Source organism: Littorina saxatilis, linkage group LG8 (genome assembly GCF_037325665.1).
Source record: "Littorina saxatilis isolate snail1 linkage group LG8, US_GU_Lsax_2.0, whole genome shotgun sequence".
NCBI classification, from domain to species: domain Eukaryota; kingdom Metazoa; phylum Mollusca; class Gastropoda; order Littorinimorpha; family Littorinidae; genus Littorina; species Littorina saxatilis.
The window spans coordinates 64804111-64825170 of NC_090252.1; the positions used below are offsets into that span (position 1 = coordinate 64804111).

Below are 21060 nucleotides of genomic sequence, written 5' to 3' on the forward strand. Positions count from 1 at the left end.
AGACGCCCTGTTCATCACCGAGACGTGGCTGCGACCTGATGATGACCCCAAGATCAAGCAGCTGACCCCCGCAGGGTACAAGACAGTCTCCTTCCCCCGCCTGGCTGGGCGTGGTGGAGGCATCGCCGTCGTCTACAAGGACCACATGCATGCTGCAGCGTCCTTCTCGGACAGCCTCCCCTTCCCCCACACCACCTTCGAAGCTGTGGAGATGACGGTCGCCACCACCACCACCCTCACCTTCCTGTGATATATATCGCCCTCCCCCTAACACCAAGAACATGCTGAAGGACTCTACTTTCTTCGACGAGTTCTCCCAAGCCCTCGACCACTACAACGTGACGTCCCATAGCGCCATCGTCCTCGGTGACTTTAACATCCACTGGGACTGCCCTGCCAACGCTGACACCAAGCGGGCCCGTGCGCTGTTGGACAGCTACAGTGTGGACCAGGTCGTTCCTTTTCCCTCCCACTCCCGTGGCCACATCCTGGATTGGATTGTCACTCGACCCTCGGACAATCTGGTCTCCAGCCTCGTCGCCAACGACCATCTTGTCTCCGACCACACCGCCATCAACTTCCTCGTCAACATCACCAAGCCAGCACAGAAGCAGAAGATGGTCACACGTCGCAAGCTCCGAGACATTGAGACAGATGCTTTTGGAGACGAAGCTGCCCTGCTGCTTGCCCAGCGAGACCCGTCCACTGACCCCGCCCATTTCTTCAGCTTGACTCTGCGCCAGCTCCTCGACAAACACGCCCCGCCATCTCTATGCGCAGTCTCTGAGCGACAGCCGGCTCCCTGGTTCTCTGAGGACATCACAGCCGCCAAGATCGAGAGACGGCGAGCGGAGCGTGCATGGCGACACTCTGGCCTGGAGGTTCATAAGCAGATTCTCAGGGATGCGGTGCGTCGAGTCACGCAAGCCATCACTGCTGCCAAGATCGAGCACTTCCACGACTGCATCGTCAACGCCTCATCATCCAGGGAGCTGTTCTCCATCATGTCCTCTCTCCTGGGCTCCTCCCCCGCTGACCCCTTACCCACTGCTCACCCACCACAGGATATCCCGGAGTTATTCTCGGAGTTCTTCAAGGACAAGATTGACAAGCTTCGGAAAACACTCGATAGGCAGCCCTTCGTCCCGTCCCCACCCTCCCCTTCCTTCTCCGGCTCCCCCCTCACGTGCTTTCAGCCTGTCACTCAAAACCACGTCAGGCGACTAATCACCAAGACGGCCATCAAGACCTGCGAGCTAGATCCCCCGCCAGGCTTCCTCTTCACCAAGTGTCTGGACAAGCTCCTGCCGTCTATCACAGATATCATCAACATATCCCTGGCCACAGGCGTCGTTCCCGACTGCTTCAAGTCTGCCGTTGTCCGCCCACTCATCAAGAAGCCCGGCCTTGACGTCAACGAGTTGAAGAACTACCGTCCTGTGTCCAACCTGCCCTTCCTCTCCAAGCTTCTGGAGCGTATCATCCTGGAGCAGTTGAGCGCCCACCTGTCTCGGAACTCGCTGATGCCAGTGTACCAGTCAGCGTACCGCCCTCACCACAGCACCGAGACGGCGCTCCTGCGAATCACCACGGACCTCCTGAACGCAACAGATAGCGGTCTCGTCTCTGCCCTTGTGCTGCTGGACCTTTCCGCGGCCTTCGACACAATCGACCACCAGCTACTCGTCGATCGCCTCAGTTCCACGTTCGGCATTCACGACACCGCCCTCTCTTGGTTTAGGAACTACCTCCAGAACCGCTCTCAGACTGTCACCACTGATTCGTTCTCTTCTCAGCCTGTCCCTGTCCGCTTCGGCGTCCCACAAGGATCTGTCCTCGGCCCTGTCCTTTTCACCCTGTACACCCAACCCCTCTCCCTGGTCATCGAACGCCACGGCCTGAACTACAACTCCTTTGCCGATGACACGCAGCTCCAGAACAGCGCCAAGCCGGAGGACGTTGACGATCTCCTTGGATCCATCTCCAGTTGTTTCACTGACATCAAGAACTGGATGACTGAGAACAAGCTGAAGCTGAACAGTGAGAAGACGGAGGCCCTTCTCGTTGGAACACGACAGAAGATTGCTTCCCTCACTGTGACCGACCTCCAGCTGGATGACGCGACTGTTCCATTCTCCCCTGCTGTCAAGAGCCTTGGCGTCTTTCTCGACTCCACTCTCTCCATGAAGACACACATCTCCTTCATCATCAAGACCTGCTTTTTCCACCTACGACGCATCGCCTCCATCCGTCGCTACCTCACCCACGACGCCTGTGTCAAGCTGGTTGTCTCCCTCATCTTCAGTCGTCTGGACTACTGCAACTCCCTTCTGGCTGGCCTCCCCGCCTCATCCATTCATGGCCTACAACGAGTCCAGAACGCCGCTGCCAGGCTGACGTTGAGGAAGACGAAGCGAGACCACATCACCCCCCTACTTCGCTCCTTGCACTGGCTCCCTGTCAACACCCGAATCTCCTACAAACTGTCCACTCTGGTCTACAAGTGTCTCAACGACTCTGCTCCCGAGTACCTTCAATCCTCCCTGGACCTGTACACCCAGCCCTCCGACCGTCCCCTTCGTTCTGCTGCTGACCCTCTCCGCCTCCACATCCCTCGCTCGAAACTCGCATCTGCTGGTCAGCGTGCATTTCCCTCCGCGGGCCCCTCCGTCTGGAACTCCCTGCCGCTTAAGCTTCGCCAGAGCCCCTCTCTTGACGCGTTCAAGAGTAGGTTGAAGACTCAGTTCTTCCCGTAGCTGGCTGCGACTTTCATGCTCGACGGGATGTGCTGTGCCCCAAAAGACATTCTTGTGCTGTGCTCTGTGAGAGGTGTTTTCTTTGTGCTTATTATTATTTTGTTTGACCTAGCTATTGATGTGTACATTGTTGTTAAACAGTTGTTTGTTTACCAGGGTTTGCTAGTGTGTGATAGGGTTCGTGTCCGTCTGAAGATGTTAGTTTCTTTGTTAGTCCTGTGTTGACAACTCTTCGACAAGCGCTTAGAACTGTACCCACGGAATACGCGCTATATAAGCTTCATATTGATTGATTGATTGATTGATTGATTGATAGTGTGTTCTATTGCTTTTGTAAAGCCGTATTGTACTGTAAAACAGACACAGACAAACAAGCTTGTCAAACAGACAGAAACACAGACTTTTATCAACATAACACACAATGAAACCAAAACTTCCTGGGACGTTTTCTAATGGATGTATTCGTTATCCCCACAGGGGAAAAGATGACACTAAAAGGTTTGTATGCCTCGCAGTATTTGGATTGCATGCTCAAACAGTGTTTTCAAAGCTGCAAAGCTCAGAGGAATGTACAGTGAAACATGTTCGACTTAAACTGAATCCGTTTATTGTTTCTTTTCTTCTTTTTTTGTATTTCAAATATTTCATTTTTTTATCAACTTGCAAAAGTCATTACTGTGTGCCATTAATTCCAATAACATGCATGCGTTCACTCACCAAACCCTTATGCGCACTTTTCATATTTTTTTTATTTTTTTTACACAGTTCAATGTATTTAGAGATATCATGCATACACACTTCAATGGGAATATTATACTCACCCATAAACCTGTTTACAATATTCAGCATAAAAGAGTTGGAATATTTTTCATTTTCATTTTCATTATTTAATTTACCCATCGCAGGTAAAATCGGGTCGCTTCCTCCCAGTAGATAGCTAGCAGCAACGGAGTCGCGCTACCCAGGTGTCTGCGTGTTTAGGTGTTCAGCCACCTGCACTAATGGGTGAATGACCAAGGTCGTTTACATGCCACAGTGGTGTTATATCATTGAGGACCAAACAACAACTCCAATTATAAGTTCCCTCCACTGTATTGGGTCAAATAAATGATACAGTTATGATACAAACACACACACTCACGAAACGAAAGATATCAGGGTTATGGATTCAAAACCGGGTACTCACAGGTTTGAAGACATGGACAAATCTGTTTGACAATCCCGTGCATAAACTAACACAATAATCTTACCCGGAGTCTATCAAAAATCGCTACCCGTGAGGTATACAGAAAAACACACACAGTCCGTGAAATCACTGGCACACGATATCCACAGTACAGATACCAAAGCACGGCTAGTGTGTAAGTGGGAAAAAACACAGTCACAGTTCACACTTAGGATTTAGACCAGACTGCGACAATCGTCTGATCCAGTTGCTAAATACTAATTATACCTTAAATAGGTTCTCCTGAACATGGCTTAACTCAACTAGATCACACCCAAAAAAAACTGTCGATATGTCCGTTCACTTGAAAAAGTATCGGTGTACTTGATCCTCCGACTGGCGATCTCGACCTAACCAGTTCATTTCGTCCTGTGACCTCTGTGGTCCAACTATACGGACTTTCCTGTGACCTCGCTGCTAGCTTCGGGAAAGTCCCGTCGAACTTCAGCTAAACTGTCCAGAGAAACAAGATATTCGGCGGCTTCTCAGATGATTCTTCTTTCCCGGCATCTGGCCGCAATCCTCCTCTCATGGACAGGTTACTAGACGCACTGTTAGAGTGCTTTGACTATCGCGTCTCAGGAAACACAAGCAAGGGCTGGAACCTTCTCGTGCATTTTCTCCGGGCATTTTCTCCTCCCGCGCGATTACATCGAGACCTTTCTCTTTGATGGACAGTCGTCAAGTGTGCTACTAAACTAGCTACGATTCACGAAGCTGTTCGCTGGTTTGTGAGCTCTGTTTACTCCGTGCAATACACAATTCCACGTGTATCTCGTTGGCTTTCGAGGATCGTGAAGGACCCAAATGCTAACTCGGCCTGACTCAGTTGTTAGCCGTTTGATTTCTTTCACAGTGACACGGGGGTGGAAAATGGATACCGTCCCTGAGTCTGCACATAACGTTGACCCATGTCCGTCCCGGCCCGGATTCGAACCTGCGACCATAGGATCACAAGTCCAGTGTTCTACCAACTGAGCTACCGGGCCTCCGCTAAGGGAAAAGATGACGCTACAAGACATGCCACAATCCAGGTCAACACAGCAAGTCGCAGCAGGACATAATATACATGACCTGGCACAGGAGAATAAGTATTTGAACAAAATAAAGACAATTAACCGTTTCAGCCATTGCTATAATTATATACAACTACTTGGCTAAGCATACATTATACACATTTCAGATGAAATAGAGAATGCTACATGGCTTCCTGTGTCATACCAGGTTTACACGAGTTGCTTTTATAAAATATTGAAATACGAGCAAATACAACGGATTCAATGGTCAAAATTAAACGTGCAATGCTAACAAAGGCGAACTACGTTGTACTACTGTTAGAGTCTGTGTCACAGCGGCGGTATGTTTGCCAAGTCAAGTGAAGTGGTGAGTACAGTAGTATGAACATCCTATCTGAAGATCAGCAGGGTAGTTATGTTTGACGAGTAGTAGTAATAGTCTATTTGAAGATCATTGGGGTAGTTCATATGGCGAATCCAGGTCTTGATAAATTGAAGCCACACCCACATCTCTCATGATCAGTCCATCGTAATTGTTGGGATTTTCTGCAGGAACAAACACATTTGTTTAACATTCCCACTGAAACAGGTAAGAGTCAGCCACTTCTGCTCATTATGATTAACGTGTCCAACACAGCCGTGCAACACGTATGACATTTGCTTTAGAGCATGCTGCATGTTGAATCAGTCATTCAATCTCTTGAAGGGGTGGGAAGTTGTCAAAATGTCAAAATGTTTTGGCGTTGGAGCAAACCGATTTTGAGAATGTATATATCAGACATATCCTCTGTCTCTTTCTGTCTGTTTGTCTGTCTGTCTGTCCGTCCGCCTGCCTGTCAGTCTCTCTCCCTCGTGGTCTATCAGTCTCTCTCTCACTCTCTCTCTCTCTCTCTTTCTCTTTTTCTCTCTCTATCTCTCTCTCTCTCTCTCTCTCATTCACACACACACACACACATAACACACACACGCACGCACGCACGCACGCACGCACGCACACACACACACACACACACACACACACACACACACACACACACACAGTAAGTGAAGGTGTTGAGACATGTACTGACCAGCAGCAGCGATAGGGCGTTGACCCCGTTGTTCAACAGGGCGTTGTTTAACAGGACGATTGACGTTATCCAAGGAGGACATCTGATTGTCTTTACCGCGTGTCTCTTCGCTCACTGTCTGTGTTGCAGGTCCCACTGTGATGTCATCTTGAACATATCATCATTTAAATATTGCTTCTAATCATCTGAACACAATGTTAAACTCCCTCTCCTGTCTCGTTTTACATTTAGTCAAGTTTTGACTAAATGTTTTAACATAGACGGGGAATCGAGACGAGGGTCGTGGTGTGTGTGTGTATGTATACCGAGCAACAAAAGAAACACGAACATATTCTACATTTTTTTGTTTGAAAACATCTCAAAGAATTTGAGAGTTAGGATTATCAAACCACAAACGTTTTATGCTGGCATGTTTAGTGAAGCTGTTGTGTAATTATTTCCATGCTTCGACTGTCTCAACACACGAGACAAGCAGGATTCACGTGAAACACATGATGCGCGCGCGTGGCACGTGCAAGCGTAGCAAGAGAAAACTGGTGTGTGGTATGTTTTCACTGATGCATTAGCAATCAAAAGAGACCAAGGCACGCTTGCTGTCGGTCTTACTTATAAACAGCCAGGATGCCAAGATTGATACCAGCACATCGCCAGAGAACAGCGGGTCGACTTAGAGCTGAGCGTGACACAGAAGCGATGGCAGCTGCTTTAAACGTGCACATGTCCACAGTCTATCACATTTAGCAAGGTTTTGCTGACACTGGAAGCACTGCAGTTACGCAACACAGTGGAATACCTCGCGGTACCGCAATAAGACAAGATCGCCAGATCCTGCGACAACGTCTTCGCGATTGATTCCATACAGCCACTGAAACTGCTGGGAGTCCCATCAGTGGCCAGACAGCGTGATGAAGACTGACTGAGGGAGACCTCCAAAACTGCTGTCCAACTAGAGGACAAGACCTTTGAAGACATGGCGTGGATTGCCAGCAATTGGCCCAGAATCACATAGCTAGAACTGGTGGCATAAACAAAACACTTGTTTCACTGATATGATGACCCTCGCTGCATTAATCATGTTAATGAGCTCGTGAGAGTGTGGAGAAGAAGAGGTGAGTGTTGTGTCGATGGCTGCATCATGGAACACAATGCGCAGGGTGGACTAAACGTGATGGTGTGGGGTGTAATTGGACTCAACCAAGCTTTTGGACCTGTTTTTCCGCATTCTTGGCCGTGGTCGGGAAATGGTATCAACTAACGCACCCAGGCGCCAATGTCGGACTGTCACCGACACCAATGGGTGTCATACGCCATAATGATCTTCTGACAATGCTTGCGTTGCCCAGGACAACAAAGGACGATGCCATGCCTAAAGCGGGGCTCACACACGGGCGGAGCAAGCGGAGCAAGAGCGGAGCGGAGCAAGGAAATTGTCTCCGCTCTCCACCTGCCCTCTCACACACACGCTCCGATCCTGCTCCGGTAGGGGATTCCCCTATGATATGACATAGTTTCTCTACTCGCGCTGCCCGTTATTTGACACAGACATCAACACGGTCAGATCGCTGCACTAAATTCACGTGCAAACTGTAGTGACTCCAATGTGTTGGCAAGTGGTGACCCATTTTGTGGTTATTCGGCAAACTTGCACGCAGAAGAGCACGGTTTTAAAACACAGTCTAGTTGAATCGCCGCGCAAGATAACACACACACACACACACACAAACACACAAACACACAAACACACAAACACACACATTGCCCTCCCACACACACACACACACACACACGCCATAGGCTTCTTTCGATGCCGAACGATTATAAAAAAAATGTACAGCCTGATTCCACAGACATTCATGGTACTCCAGTTGCTCGATGAAATCGAACGTCTCTTCATCGGTCATCGGAGGCGCCATGTTTTCGATCAGTTACCTTGGGGGAACAAGGGAAGCAACTCACATATTATTTCCGGAGAAAGTGATGAGTGCGCTGATTGGCTGCACCGCTGCACCGGAGCCAAAAAATAGAAACGTGTCCTATTCCTTGCTCCGCACCGCACACACCACTTTCTCCACTCCTGCAACGGAAGTAGCGTCATCTCTCCGCCTGGTGCAGCATACTCCACCCTTGCTCCGCCTGTGTGTGAGCCCCCCTTAAGTACAGTGTTAGAAACACATCTCAGTATTATTTCGATTCGCTTCAATGTCACGTTTTTTCATTTATGCAATTTTCAAATGTAACTTATTTCTAAAGAGAATTCGCGTTTCTTTTGTTGCTCGGTATATTATATATATATATATATGTGTGTGTGTGTGTGTGTTTGTGTGTGTGTGTGTGTGTGTGTGTGTGTGTGTGTGCGTGCGTGCGTGCGTGTTTGTGCGTGCGTGCGTGTTTGTGCGTGCGTGCGTGTGTGTGTGTGTGTGTGTGTGTAGAGCAATTCGGAGAAAACTACTGGACCGATCTTCCTGCGATAAATGTTGATATTTAAGTTTAAGGCCGACAGATTGACTGAACGTTTTTGACTCGCTTCACGCGTCTTGGTTTTTTTTTTTTACTTTAAACAAGCACGCAAATTGTTTTATTTTATTTGTTATTTTTTTCTGAATTTACAAATGAGATTAGACATTGACACATATTAGAAATCAAGAAAATACCTTTTTTTTTAAAGAGAATATTGTCACAGACTTTGAGCCCCACACTTTCATGGACAGACCCACACTCAAATGTGCAGAACATCTACAGTGATGGCCTCAATCTGGCAACACACAATGAACAAGATAGCACGTACTCATGCGTCCTTTCAAGACGATGATGACGACAGCAAGGATGACGACATCGATGATGATCAGAACAGCGACGACAGCTCCAATGATGACGCCAACATCCGGGCAGTCACAAGTCTTTAACCTGTCATCCTTTGACTTGTCTGTCCCTGTTGAAACTGTGGTGGTTGTGACTGGTAGGTAACAAACACACCATCAAAATGGCTTAGCACAGTCAAAGGTGGGAGGAATACAACAAGGACATGTTTCGTCTCTAATTTAGTGTTAGTTAAAACTTTAATTAACCTTTGCCGTGCTTCCTGGGTTCACCTGTACCCAGAGACACACTAAAATCATTGTAACTCTGGAACCATTAAAGGTATCGTTTTGAAATTTTAAGTATCTCTCACACACCTAATTTGCTCTCTGTCTGCAAATTTTTAGTGTGTACATGACAAAACATCAGAATTAATTGATTATGATAATTTACATAAACACTACCGATGGCGCGGGTTCACACATACCCATACTTTTAAAGAGTAGTAGTGATTGTAACTATCCCTCTGCCGACGGCGCGGGTTCTGCTACACCCATAATTACCAAAGCGGCGGAACAGTGTCTGTCTGCCTGTTTGTCTCCAAGAGACTGTCTGTCTCTCTGTTTGTCTGTCCGTATCTCTCTGTCTGTATGTCTGTTGTCAGTTGCTCTGTCTGTCTGTCTGTCTGTCTGTCTATCCGTCTATCCGTCTATCTGACTGTCTGTCTATCTGACTGTCTGTCTCTGTCTCTCTCTCTCTCTGTCTGTCTCTCTCTCTGTCTGTCTCTCTCTCTGTCTCTCTCTCTCTGTCTCTCTCTCTTAGTCTCTCTCTCTCTGTCTCTCTCTCTCTTAGTCTCTCTCTCTGTCTCTCTTTCTTAGTCTCTCTCTCTCTCTCTCTTTCTTAGTCTCTCTCTCTCTTTCTTAGTCTCTCTCTCTTAGTCTCTCTCTCTCTTTCTTAGTCTCTCTCTCTCTTTTTCTTAGTCTCTCTCTCTCTCTTTCTTAGTCTCTCTCTCTCTCTCTTAGTCTCTCTCTCTCTTTCTTAGTCTCTCTCTCTCTCTTAGTCTCTCTCTCTTTCTTAGTCTCTCTTTCTCTCTCTCTTTCTTAGTCTCTCTCTCTCTCTTTCTTAGTCTCTCTCTCTCTTTTTTAGTCTCTCTCTCTCTCTTTCTTAGTCTCTCTCTCTTTCTTAGTCTCTCTCTCTCTCTTTCTTAGTCTCTCTCTCTCTCTCTAGCTCTTTCTTAGTCTCTCTCTCTCTCTTTCTTAGTCTCTCTCTCTCTTTCTTAGTCTCTCTCTCTCTCTCTCTCTTTCTTAGTCTCTCTCTCTCTCTTTCTTAGTCTCTCTCTCTTGTTTAGTCTCTCTCTCTCTTTCTTAGTCTCTCTCTCTCTCTCTCTCTTTCTTAGTCTTTCTCTCTCTCTCTCTTAGTCTCTCTCTCTTTCTTAGTCTCTCTCTCTCTCTCTTAGTCTCTCTCTTTCTTAGTCTCTCTTTCTCTCTCTTATTCTCTCTCTCTCTCTTTCTTAGTCTCTCTCTCTCTCTCTCTCTCTCTCTCTTAGTCTCTCTCTCTTTCTTAGTCTCTCTTTCTCTCTCTCAGTCTCTCTCTCTCTCTCTTTCTTAGTCTCTCTCTCTCTTTTTTAGTCTCTCTCTCTCTTTCTTAGTCTCTCTCTCTCTCTCTCTTTCTTAGTCTTTCTCTCTCTCTCTCTTAGTCTCTCTCTCTCTCTTTCTTAGTCTCTCTCTCTTTCTTAGTCTCTCTTAGTCTCTCTCTCTTTCTTAGTCTCTCTTTCTCTCTCTTAGTCTCTCTCTATCTCTTTCTTAGTCTCTCTCTTTTTTAGTCTCTCTCTCTCTTTCTTAGTCTCTCTCTCTCCCTTTCTTAGTCTCTCTCTCTCTCTTTCTTAGTCTCTCTCTCTCTTTCTTAGTCTCTCTCTCTCTTTCTTAGTCTCTCTCTCTCTTAGTCTCTCTCTCTCTTTCTTAGTCTCTCTCTCTCTCTTTCTTAGTCTCTCTCTCTCTTTCTTAGTCTCTCTCTCTCTCTTAGTCTCTCTCTCTCTCTTTCTTAGTCTCTCTCTCTCTTAGTCTCTCTCTCTTTCTTAGTCTCTCTTTCTCTCTCTTTCTTAGTCTCTCTCTCTCTTTCTTAGTCTCTCTCTCTCTTTTTTAGTCTCTCTCTCTTTCTTAGTCTCTCTCTCTCTTTCTTAGTCTCTCTCGCTCTTTCTTAGTCTCTCTCTTTCTCTCTAGCTCTTTCTTAGTCTCTCTCTCTTTCTTAGTCTCTCTCTCTCTTTCTTAGTCTCTCTCTCTCTCTCTTTCTTAGTCTCTCTCTCTCTCTTTCTTAGTCTCTCTCTCTCTCTTTCTTAGTCTCTCTCTCTCTCTTTCTTAGTCTCTCTCTCTTTCTTAGTCTCTCTCTCTCTCTTTCTTAGTCTCTCTCTCATTTTCTTAGTCTCTCTCTCTCTTTCTTTCTTAGTCTCTCTCTCTCTTTCTTAGTCTCTCTCTCTCTCTCTCTTAGTCTCTCTCTCTCTCTTTCTTAGTCTCTCTCTCTCTCTCTCTCTCTCTCTTAGTCTCTCTCTCTTTCTTAGTCTCTCTTTCTCTCTCTTAGTCTCTCTCTCTCTCTCTTTCTTGGTCTCTCTCTCTTTTTTAGTCTCTCTCTCTCTTTCTTAGTCTCTCTCTCTCTCTCTTTCTTAGTCTTTCTCTCTCTCTCTCTTAGTCTCTCTCTCTTTCTTAGTCTCTCTCTCTCTCTCTCTCTCTTAGTCTCTCTCTTTCTTAGTCTCTCTTTCTCTCTCTTATTCTCTCTCTCTCTCTTTCTTAGTCTCTCTCTCTCTTTTTTAGTCTCTCTCTCTCTCTTTCTTAGTCTCTCACTCTCTTTCTTAGACTCTCTCTCTCTTTCTTAGTCTCTCTCTCTCTCTCTTTCTTAGTCTCTCTCTCTCTTTCTTAGTCTCTCTCTCTATCTCTCTCTCTCTTTCTTAGTCTCTCTCTCTTTCTTAGTCTCTCTCTCTCTCTCTCTCTCTCTCTTTCTTAGTCTCTCAGTCTCTCTCAGTCTCTCCCTCCCCCTCTCCCTCCCCCTCTCCCTCCCCCTCTCCCTCCCCCTCTCCCTCCCCCTCTCCCTCCCCCTCTCCCTCCCCTGCAAGAGGTCGGTGAAGGGAGAAACTCGATGCAACCACTGAAGTAGCGCTGTGGGTTTCCCTGAACCCACCCCGTCGTTAGAGAAATAAACGGTAAAAACCCTCTTTCAAATGTATGGGTTCAGACAAACCCGCATCGTCGTTAGAGGAATAAACGGTAAAAACCCTCTTTCAAATGTATGGGTTCAGACAAACCCGCATCGTCGGGAGTGTGTAGTCAAAAGCGGCATCCGGCAAAGGTTAAGGGCATGTAATTGCCCTACATACAGACATTGCTATATTGGCAAGTGAATCACGTACATTGTACAACAATTAGTACATTTTGTAATCATCATTTTGAGATACAGCCACTAAATGTTTTAACATTGAACATTCACTTCGATTCCATTGTACTTTCATGTTGATTCTAAGACTAAAACAAAATTAAAGGCAACGAAATGTGTGGAGAATTTGTGCGTCGAGTTTGATCAAATCAAATCAAAAATATTGTATTGGAGCAGTCGCCATTTGAAGCATGAAAAATAGCAAAACATCCTGAACGAAAATGTCGCCTCACCCTCCACAACCATTCACCAAATTGTCAATTAAAGAAATAGATTCAAAAACAAATGTCCACTCTTCAAAAACATTCATATGGAATGCACTATTCACAAGCAACCATTCCATTGGAAAACATAAATAACACCAGTGTTACTGTAATCAATTGATACTATAAAAACATTTGGCATAAATAGCAGAGTAGTCCAAGCACAGGTACACGTAGCACATGTTTATTGAATACCTTTAAACAGGGAAACCTTCTGTTATACAAACTCCTTTGAGTCCCTATTTGCTAGCAGCTGTCCAATGAATGCTGTTTTTATATGTTATACTCTTATTTTCTCCCAAGCGCAAGACAAATTCTTCTATGAAAATTGAAGCCAATAAAATTTGAGTTGAGTTGAGTTGAGTTGAGTAAAACGTTAGCAGACACAGTGTAGCCTATGCGAATCTAAGTAAACGAAGTCAGAAAAGCAGGAAGTGACGCGCTCGGTCATGTCATCTCCGAAATATCGGTGGTGGGCGTTTGACCTCGCCTGGGCGTTTAACCCCGTGCTACTCTACTCTAATCTGTCGTCTAGCAATAAATGCTTGCAATGTTTCCTGCTGTCAGAATCACACAAAGTAGAACAGGGGGAAACAAAGACAGAGTAAACATGGAGTAGGAAAGATTACCCAAACGGCGACTTGAACCCTTCCATAACTGGACTTTTAATCACTAATAGTAGTTATCGTTAGATGTGGCGTGATATTATTAGTTATCGTTAGATTTGACTGCGATATCCAGATTTATCAGTGCCAATGTCGAGAAAGCTGAAATCATATCAGATCGAGGCGTAAGACCTCCTCCCTGTCAAGACCTTGTCTCTTTGAATGTTTGTCTTTATAACCTCTGTAAATCATTGTAAGACCTCCTCCCTGTCAAGACCTTGTCTTTTTGAATGTTTTTCTTTATAACCTCTGTCAATCATTGTAAGACCTCCTCCCTGTCAAGACCGTGTCTCTTTGAATGTTTGTCTTCATAACCTCTGTCAATCATTGTAAGACCTCCTCCCTGTCAAGACCTTGTCTTTTGCAATGTTTTTCTTTATAACCTCTGTCAATCATTGTAAGACCTCCTCCCTGTCAAGACCGTGTCTCTTTGAATGTTTGTCTTCATAACCTCTGTCAATCATTGTAAGACCCCCTCCCTGTCAAGACCTTGTCTTTTTGAATGTTTTTTTATAACCTCTGTAAATCATTTTAATACCTTCTCCCTGTCAAGACCTTGTCTTTTTAAATGTTTTTCTTCATAACCTCTTTAAATCATTTTAATACCTTCTCCCTGTCAAGACCTTGTCTTTTTGAATGTTTTTCTTCATAACCTCTGTAAATCATTTTAAGACCTCCTCCCTGTCAAGACCTTGTCTTTTTGAATGTTTTTCTTTGTAACCTCAGCGTGAGTTCGTCCCCACGTTCGGCGGAAATTTATTTCTCAGGTTGTCTTTTTGAATGTTTTTCTTCATATCCTCTGTAAATCATTGTAAGACCTCCTCCCTGTCAAGACCTTGTCTTTTTGACTGTACATGAATCTGGTACTCAACCTGGTACTCAACCAATCCCTACAAAATCTTACCTCTCGCTGACCAAAGATTGACCAGCTTCCATTCCAAATTATGTCTTGCACAGAACGTTTTTAAAAGAGTCCAATTTAGCAAATTACCTGACTAGCCATGCCAAATTACCAAGGCAAAAAATTCACTGATGCACAGAATTGCTTTAAAAAAAAAAGGCGCAAATAGCAAAATATTCACAGAAGCTCACACACACAGGAAACACTCACCACTAGTAGAAGGGCCTGGGGTTATGGGGGCAACACCTGCACACAAAAAAAGGTTATTAAAACGGTATTCAAATGTGATATCTTTTTTCTCGTGATAAAGCATATTAACGTTCACAATTCTCCCATGTCATGTGCCATTTAAGATCACACCTGGAACAATGTTTTACCCTTGGTCACTCAATGCCTATAGTTTTCTCTCACACCTGAACATATTGACTGTCACCGAGTTAAATCCCCCAGACCGACAAACAGAACCAGATCTATGCAAATACTGTATGTACATGCCCCACACATACACACAGAAAAACAAAAGAATAAACACAATTCTAGGTTGTTGATTTCCCGACCAGCATTATTTTTTTCATCCCAACCCTTGTTGTGTTTGGTGAATTGACCCCTAGTCTTTTTCTCCCAGGCTGAACCCTGTAGCATTACAGTGAGACCTCCCTTGTTGTGTTTGGTGAATTGACCCCTAGTCTCTTTCTCCCAGGCTGAACCCTGTAGCATGACACTGAGACCTCCCTTGTTGTGTTTGGTGAATTGACCCCTAGTCTCTTTCTCCCAGTCTGAACCCTGTAGCATGACACTGAGACCTCCCTTGTTGTGTTTGGTGAATTGACCCCTAGTCTCTTTCTCCCAGGCTGAACCCTGTAGCATGACAGTGAGACCTCCCTTGTTGTGTTTGGTGAATTGACCCCTAGTCTCTTTCTCCCAGGCTGAACCCTGTAGCATGACAGTGAGACCTCCCTTGTTGTGTTTGGTGAATTGACCCCTAGTCTCTTTCTCCCAGGCTGAACCCTGTAGCATTACAGTGAGACCTCCCTTGTTGTGTTTGGTGAATTGACCCCTAGTCTCTTTCTCCCAGGCTGAACCCTGTAGCATGACAGTGAGACCTCCCTTGTTGTGTTTGGTGAATTGACCCCTAGTCTCTTTCTCCCAGGCTGAACCCTGTAGCATGCCAGTGAGACCTCCCTTGTTGTGTTTGGTGAATTGACCCCTAGTCTCTTTCTCCCAGGCTGAACCCTGTAGCATTACAGTGAGACCTCCCTTGTTGTGTTTGGTGAATTGACCCCTAGTCTCTTTCTCCCAGGCTGAACCCTGTAGCATGACAGTGAGACCTCCCTTGTTGTGTTTGGTGAATTGACCCCTAGTCTCTTTCTCCCAGGCTGAACCCTGTAGCATTACAGTGAGACCTCCCTTGTTGTGTTTGGTGAATTGACCCCTAGTCTCTTTCTCCCAGGCTGAACCCAGTAGCATTACAGTGAGACCTCCCTTGTTGTGTTTGGTGAATTGACCCCTAGTCTCTTTCTCCCAGGCTGAACCCTGTAGCATTACAGTGGGACCTCCCTTGTTGTGTTTGGTGAATTGACCCCTAGTCTCTTTCTCCCAGGCTGAACCCTGTAGCATTACAGTGAGACCTCCCTTGTTGTGTTTGGTGAATTGACCCCTAGTCTTTTTCTCCCAGGCTGAACCCTGTAGCATTACAGTGAGACCTGCCTTGTTGTGTTTGGTGAATTGACCCCTAGTCTCTTTCTCCCAGGCTGAACCCTGTAGCATGACAGTGAGACCTCCCTTGTTGTGTTTGGTGAATTGACCCCTAGTCTCTTTCTCCCAGGCTGAACCCTGTAGCATTACCGTGGGACCTCCCTTGTTGTGTTTGGTGAATTGACCCCTAGTCTCTTTCTCCCAGGCTGAACCCTGTAGCATGACAGTGAGACCTCCCTTGTTGTGTTTGGTGAATTGACCCCTAGTCTCTTTCTCCCAGGCTGAACCCTGTAGCATTACAGTGAGACCTCCCTTGTTGTGTTTGGTGAATTGACCCCTAGTCTCTTTCTCCCAGGCTGAACCCTGTAGCATGACAGTGAGACCTCCCTTGTTGTGTTTGGTGAATTGACCCCTAGTCTCTTTCTCCCAGGCTGAACCCTGTAGCATTACAGTGGGACCTCCCTTGTTGTGTTTGGTGAATTGACCCCTAGTCTCTTTCTCCCAGGCTGAACCCTGTAGCATTACAGTGAGACCTCCCTTGTTGTGTTTGGTGAATTGACCCCTAGTCTCTTTCTCCCAGGCTGAACCCTGTAGCATTACAGTGAGACCTCCCTTGTTGTGTTTGGTGAATTGACCCCTAGTCTCTTTCTCCCAGGCTGAACCCTGTAGCATTACAGTGAGACCTCCCTTGTTGTGTTTGGTGAATTGACCCCTAGTCTCTTTCTCCCAGGCTGAACCCTGTAGCATGACAGTGAGACCTCCCTTGTTGTGTTTGGTGAATTGACCCCTAGTCTCTTTCTCCCAGGCTGAACCCTGTAGCATGACAGTGAGACCTCCCTTGTTGTGTTTGGTGAATTGACCCCTAGTCTCTTTCTCCCAGGCTGAACCCTGTAGCATTACAGTGAGACCTCCCTTGTTGTGTTTGGTGAATTGACCCCTAGTCTCTTTCTCCCAGACTGAACCCTGTATCATGACTCTGAGACCTCCCTTGTTGTGTTTGGTGAATTGACCCCTAGTCTCTTTCTCCCAGTCTGAACCCTGTAGCATGACACTGAGACCTCCCTTGTTGTGTTTGGTGAATTGACCCCTAGTCTCTTTCTCCCAGGCTGAACCCTGTAGCATTACAGTGAGACCTCCCTTGTTGTGTTTGGTGAATTGACCCCTAGTCTCTTTCTCCCAGGCTGAACCCTGTAGCATTACAGTGAGACCTCCCTTGTTGTGTTTGGTGAATTGACCCCTAGTCTCTTTCTCCCAGGCTGAACCCTGTAGCATGACAGTGAGACCTCCCTTGTTGTGTTTGGTGAATTGACCCCTAGTCTCTTTCTCCCAGGCTGAACCCTGTAGCATTACAGTGAGACCTCCCTTGTTGTGTTTGGTGAATTGACCCCTAGTCTCTTTCTCCCAGGCTGAACCCTGTAGTATTACAGTGAGACCTCCCTTGTTGTGTTTGGTGAATTGACCCCTAGTCTCTTTCTCCCAGGCTGAACCCTGTATCATGACAGTGAGACCTCCCTTGTTGTGTTTGGTGAATTGACCCCTAGTCTCTTTCTCCCAGGCTGAACCCTGTAGCATGACAGTGAGACCTCCCTTGTTGTGTTTGGTGAATTGACCCCTAGTCTCTTTCTCCCAGGCTGAACCCTGTAGCATTACAGTGAGACCTCCCTTGTTGTGTTTGGTGAATTGACCCCTAGTCTCTTTCTCCCAGGCTGAACCCTGTAGCATGACAGTGAGACCTCCCTTGTTGTGTTTGGTGAATTGACCCCTAGTCTCTTTCTCCCAGGCTGAACCCTGTAGCATGACAGTGAGACCTCCCTTGTTGTGTTTGGTGAATTGACCCCTAGTCTCTTTCTCCCAGTCTGAACCCTGTAGCATTACAGTGAGACCTCCCTTGTTGTGTTTGGTGAATTGACCCCTAGTCTCTTTCTCCCAGGCTGAACCCTGTATCATGACAGTGAGACCTCCCTTGTTGTGTTTGGTGAATTGACCCCTAGTCTCTTTCTCCCAGGCTGAACCCTGTAGCATTACAGTGAGACCTCCCTTGTTGTGTTTGGTGAATTGACCCCTAGTCTCTTTCTCCCAGGCTGAACCCTGTAGCATTACAGTGAGACCTCCCTTGTTGTGTTTGGTGAATTGACCCCTAGTCTCTTTCTCCCAGGCTGAACCCTGTAGCATGACAGTGAGACCTCCCTTGTTGTGTTTGGTGAATTGACCCCTAGTCTCTTTCTCCCAGGCTGAACCCTGTAGTATTACAGTGAGACCTCCCTTGTTGTGTTTGGTGAATTGACCCCTAGTCTCTTTCTCCCAGGCTGAACCCTGTAGTATTACAGTGAGACCTCCCTTGTTGTGTTTGGTGAATTGACCCCTAGTCTCTTTCTCCCAGGCTGAACCCTGTAGCATGACAGTGAGACCTCCCTTGTTGTGTTTGGTGAATTGACCCCTAGTCTCTTTCTCCCAGGCTGAACCCTGTAGCCTTACAGTGAGACCTCCCTTGTTGTGTTTGGTGAATTGACCCCTAGTCTCTTTCTCCCAGGCTGAACCCTGTAGCATGACAGTGAGACCTCCCTTGTTGTGTTTGGTGAATTGACCCCTAGTCTCTTTCTCCCAGGCTGAACCCTGTAGCATGACACTGAGACCTCCCTTGTTGTGTTTGGTGAATTGACCCCTAGTCTTTTTCTCCCAGGCTGAACCCTGTAGCCTTACAGTGAGACCTCCCTTGTTGTGTTTGGTGAATTGACCCCTAGTCTCTTTCTCCCAGGCTGAACCCTGTAGCATGACACTGAGACCTCCCTTGTTGTGTTTGGTGAATTGACCCCTAGTCTCTTTCTCCCAGGCTGAACCCTGTATCATGACAGTGAGACCTCCCTTGTTGTGTTTGGTGAATTGACCCCTAGTCTCTTTCTCCCAGGCTGAACCATGTAGTACCACAATGGGACCTCCCTTTAAAGACCCCCCCCCCCCCAATTTAAGACCTTAGTTTTTCAAATGTTCTGTTGCTTACCTATGCAAATTTTCCCCCGAATTTATGACTCCCTCCTTTTTATTTAAGTCCTGATTTTCTCAGATTATTTTGAGTACAGAGGTACTCCCCTTGTAAGACCTCCTTCTTGTCAAGACCTTGTCTCTTTGAATCTTTTTCTTCATAACCTCTGTCAATCATTGTAAGACTCCCTCCCTGTCAAGACCTTGTCTTTTTGAATCTTTTTCTTCATAACCTCTGTCAATCATTGTAAGACCTCCTCCCTGTCAAGACCTTGTCTTTTTCAATCTTTTTCTTCATAACCTCTGTCAATCATTTTAAGACTTCCTCCATTTTAAGACCTGATACTCTCATAATATTAGAGGTCTTAAAAAGGGGTTCCACTGTACTGCAATAAATCATTACCCGATTCTGTCACAGTGCCAACATCGACCATTTGTGCATGGTCCACACCCTGACTGGTGACGTCACGATTGTTGACGTAACAGCGGTACTGTCTGTTTGTATCCTCCAAAGTCAGATATCGTGTCAGAGTACTGGACTGACGTTTGTAGCAATTACTGGTGGATGCCCCTAGCGAGCCCGTGACAATGTCCGTTGTAGGGTCACCAATAATACTGTAGTCCTGCCAGTTTTCAAATCCACTTGGGAAATTGGGATCTATTTGCTGGTACTGCCACACCCACTCAATCTGCAAAAGAGACGGCACACTATCAGTCATCACTAGCAAGAAAATGACATGAGGAGAAAAGACAACCCTTTGACCCTTCAACAGACTGCAGTCCCTTTCATCAACAGACATTCTTGGACCATGCCGATTCTGTTTCTGCATTGCAGGTGGCCTGTTACGGACGCCCCCCCCCCCCCCCCCACACACACACACACACTTACTGAGTTAGACTATGCTGGCCACTACATTGGGTTCTCAGTTTAGGCTCAAAGTGTAATGAACCCCCTGGCAAACACAACAAAACAGAAATTATGTCCCTTTATTTTTTACTTCAATTGGTTCCTAGCAAAGGCTGCCCCCATTTTTGTTTTGGGGACCTTGGTTGCGTAGGAATTGTGTCACTGTAGCAGTTCTCTCTGATACAAAGGCCCAAAGTTGCCGTAACCCAAAATGTGATTTACTTCTGTTTAGTCATTTTGTGTAAGGTCAATCAACATTAAAGACTGAAAGCCAAAGTATGACAGCCCTGACCCCAACCCACCCTCCTCTTGTACTTGAAGGGTACACGTGCACCAAAGTTAGCAAAGAGTCTGACACAACACCCCTCCTCGCGACCCGGTCACTGACCCAAAGTCAATGTCTGTATCAAAAAGCTGCTACATTCAGTAGAGCTAATGTAAGAAGGTACCCAATAGTGTTTTGATGGGTTGCTCATTGCCGGTGTCACGAACTGAAAACTCTGCCTGAACAATCCTTCTCATTGCGGTCAATGCGCATGCGCTAACATGGGGAGATTAATCAGGTCGTGAACAACCTAACCCTAACCCTATCCCTAATCCTAATCCTAGGTTCGTTCGGTCAAAGGGTCGCATTTTTTAAGTCCAAGATTGGCGCATGCGCATTGACCGCAATGTGAAGGATTGTTCAGCAGAGGTTTCAGTTCGTGACACTGAGTAGACTTGATTGGTCTCCAATTTTGCTGTCTGAATTTGGCAGGTGGTGGCTCACAAGTAGAACATTGCTGTTGAGAACTATTTTTGAGCTAAGTAAATGTGGCCATACAGCCCGGAAAGTGGCGAGTATTTGACTCCCATTGGCAAGTAGAAACATGTAACTGGTGAGTAGAAATGTTCATCTACTTGCCAAATACGTGTAAAGTTGCTGAAACAAATTGTTGGTTTGGCTAGTTAAGTCAGCTCTCTGGCGAGTACATTTTCAGAATCACTAGCTGAAGGCTAGTGCGCCATTTTTTGTAACTTTGAGGGCTGCCTTACATGAAAGGTATCTGCTCATGGCCGGCCATTGTAAGTTCTGCTGTAGTAGCAAACCGCGCCCATAATCAATTCAATGCCATGAAACTTTATGATCATCCGTCCGCAAATTACTGGCCTAAAGTTTTGCACAGGAACTTATTTCTCTCAGTCTTAAAGGTGTGCTACCTAAACAAGGTAAATTTATCATTATCTTAAAAATGATAGTCATAGAAGGATAAGGGCTGCATATTCCCCCCCCCCCCCTTTTAGTTTTAATATATTTTACTAATTCTTAAAACAAATACAGTGGTAGTGGTACCTGCGATGAATGGACAACCTTGGCATAAGCGGAA

At 46.1% G+C, this 21060-nt stretch overlaps 2 protein-coding genes across 6 annotated transcripts in view; one reads left to right on the top strand and one right to left on the bottom strand.

Moving 5' to 3' along the window:
• The window catches only part of LOC138974160 (uncharacterized), a 318701-nt gene that overhangs the window by 220205 nt on the left and 77436 nt on the right, over positions 1-21060 (top strand). The window lies entirely within an intron of this gene.
• The window catches only part of LOC138974156 (uncharacterized), a 73553-nt gene continuing 57097 nt past the window's right edge, over positions 4605-21060 (bottom strand). The window contains exons 4-8 of one of the 5 annotated variants that reach the window (XM_070346859.1): positions 19190-19475; positions 14323-14358; positions 8853-9020; positions 6068-6214; positions 4605-4918 (exon numbers count right to left, since the gene is read on the bottom strand). In XM_070346859.1, the coding sequence (XP_070202960.1) occupies positions 4680-4918; positions 6068-6214; positions 8853-9020; positions 14323-14358; positions 19190-19475 (876 nt within the window). In that variant the 3' untranslated portion in view covers positions 4605-4679. Of the gene's footprint in view, positions 5544-6067; positions 6215-8852; positions 9021-14322; positions 14359-19189; positions 19476-21060 lie in introns of all 5 variants that reach the window. The other 4 variants (XM_070346855.1, XM_070346854.1, XM_070346856.1 and 1 more) reach the window with 4 other exon arrangements.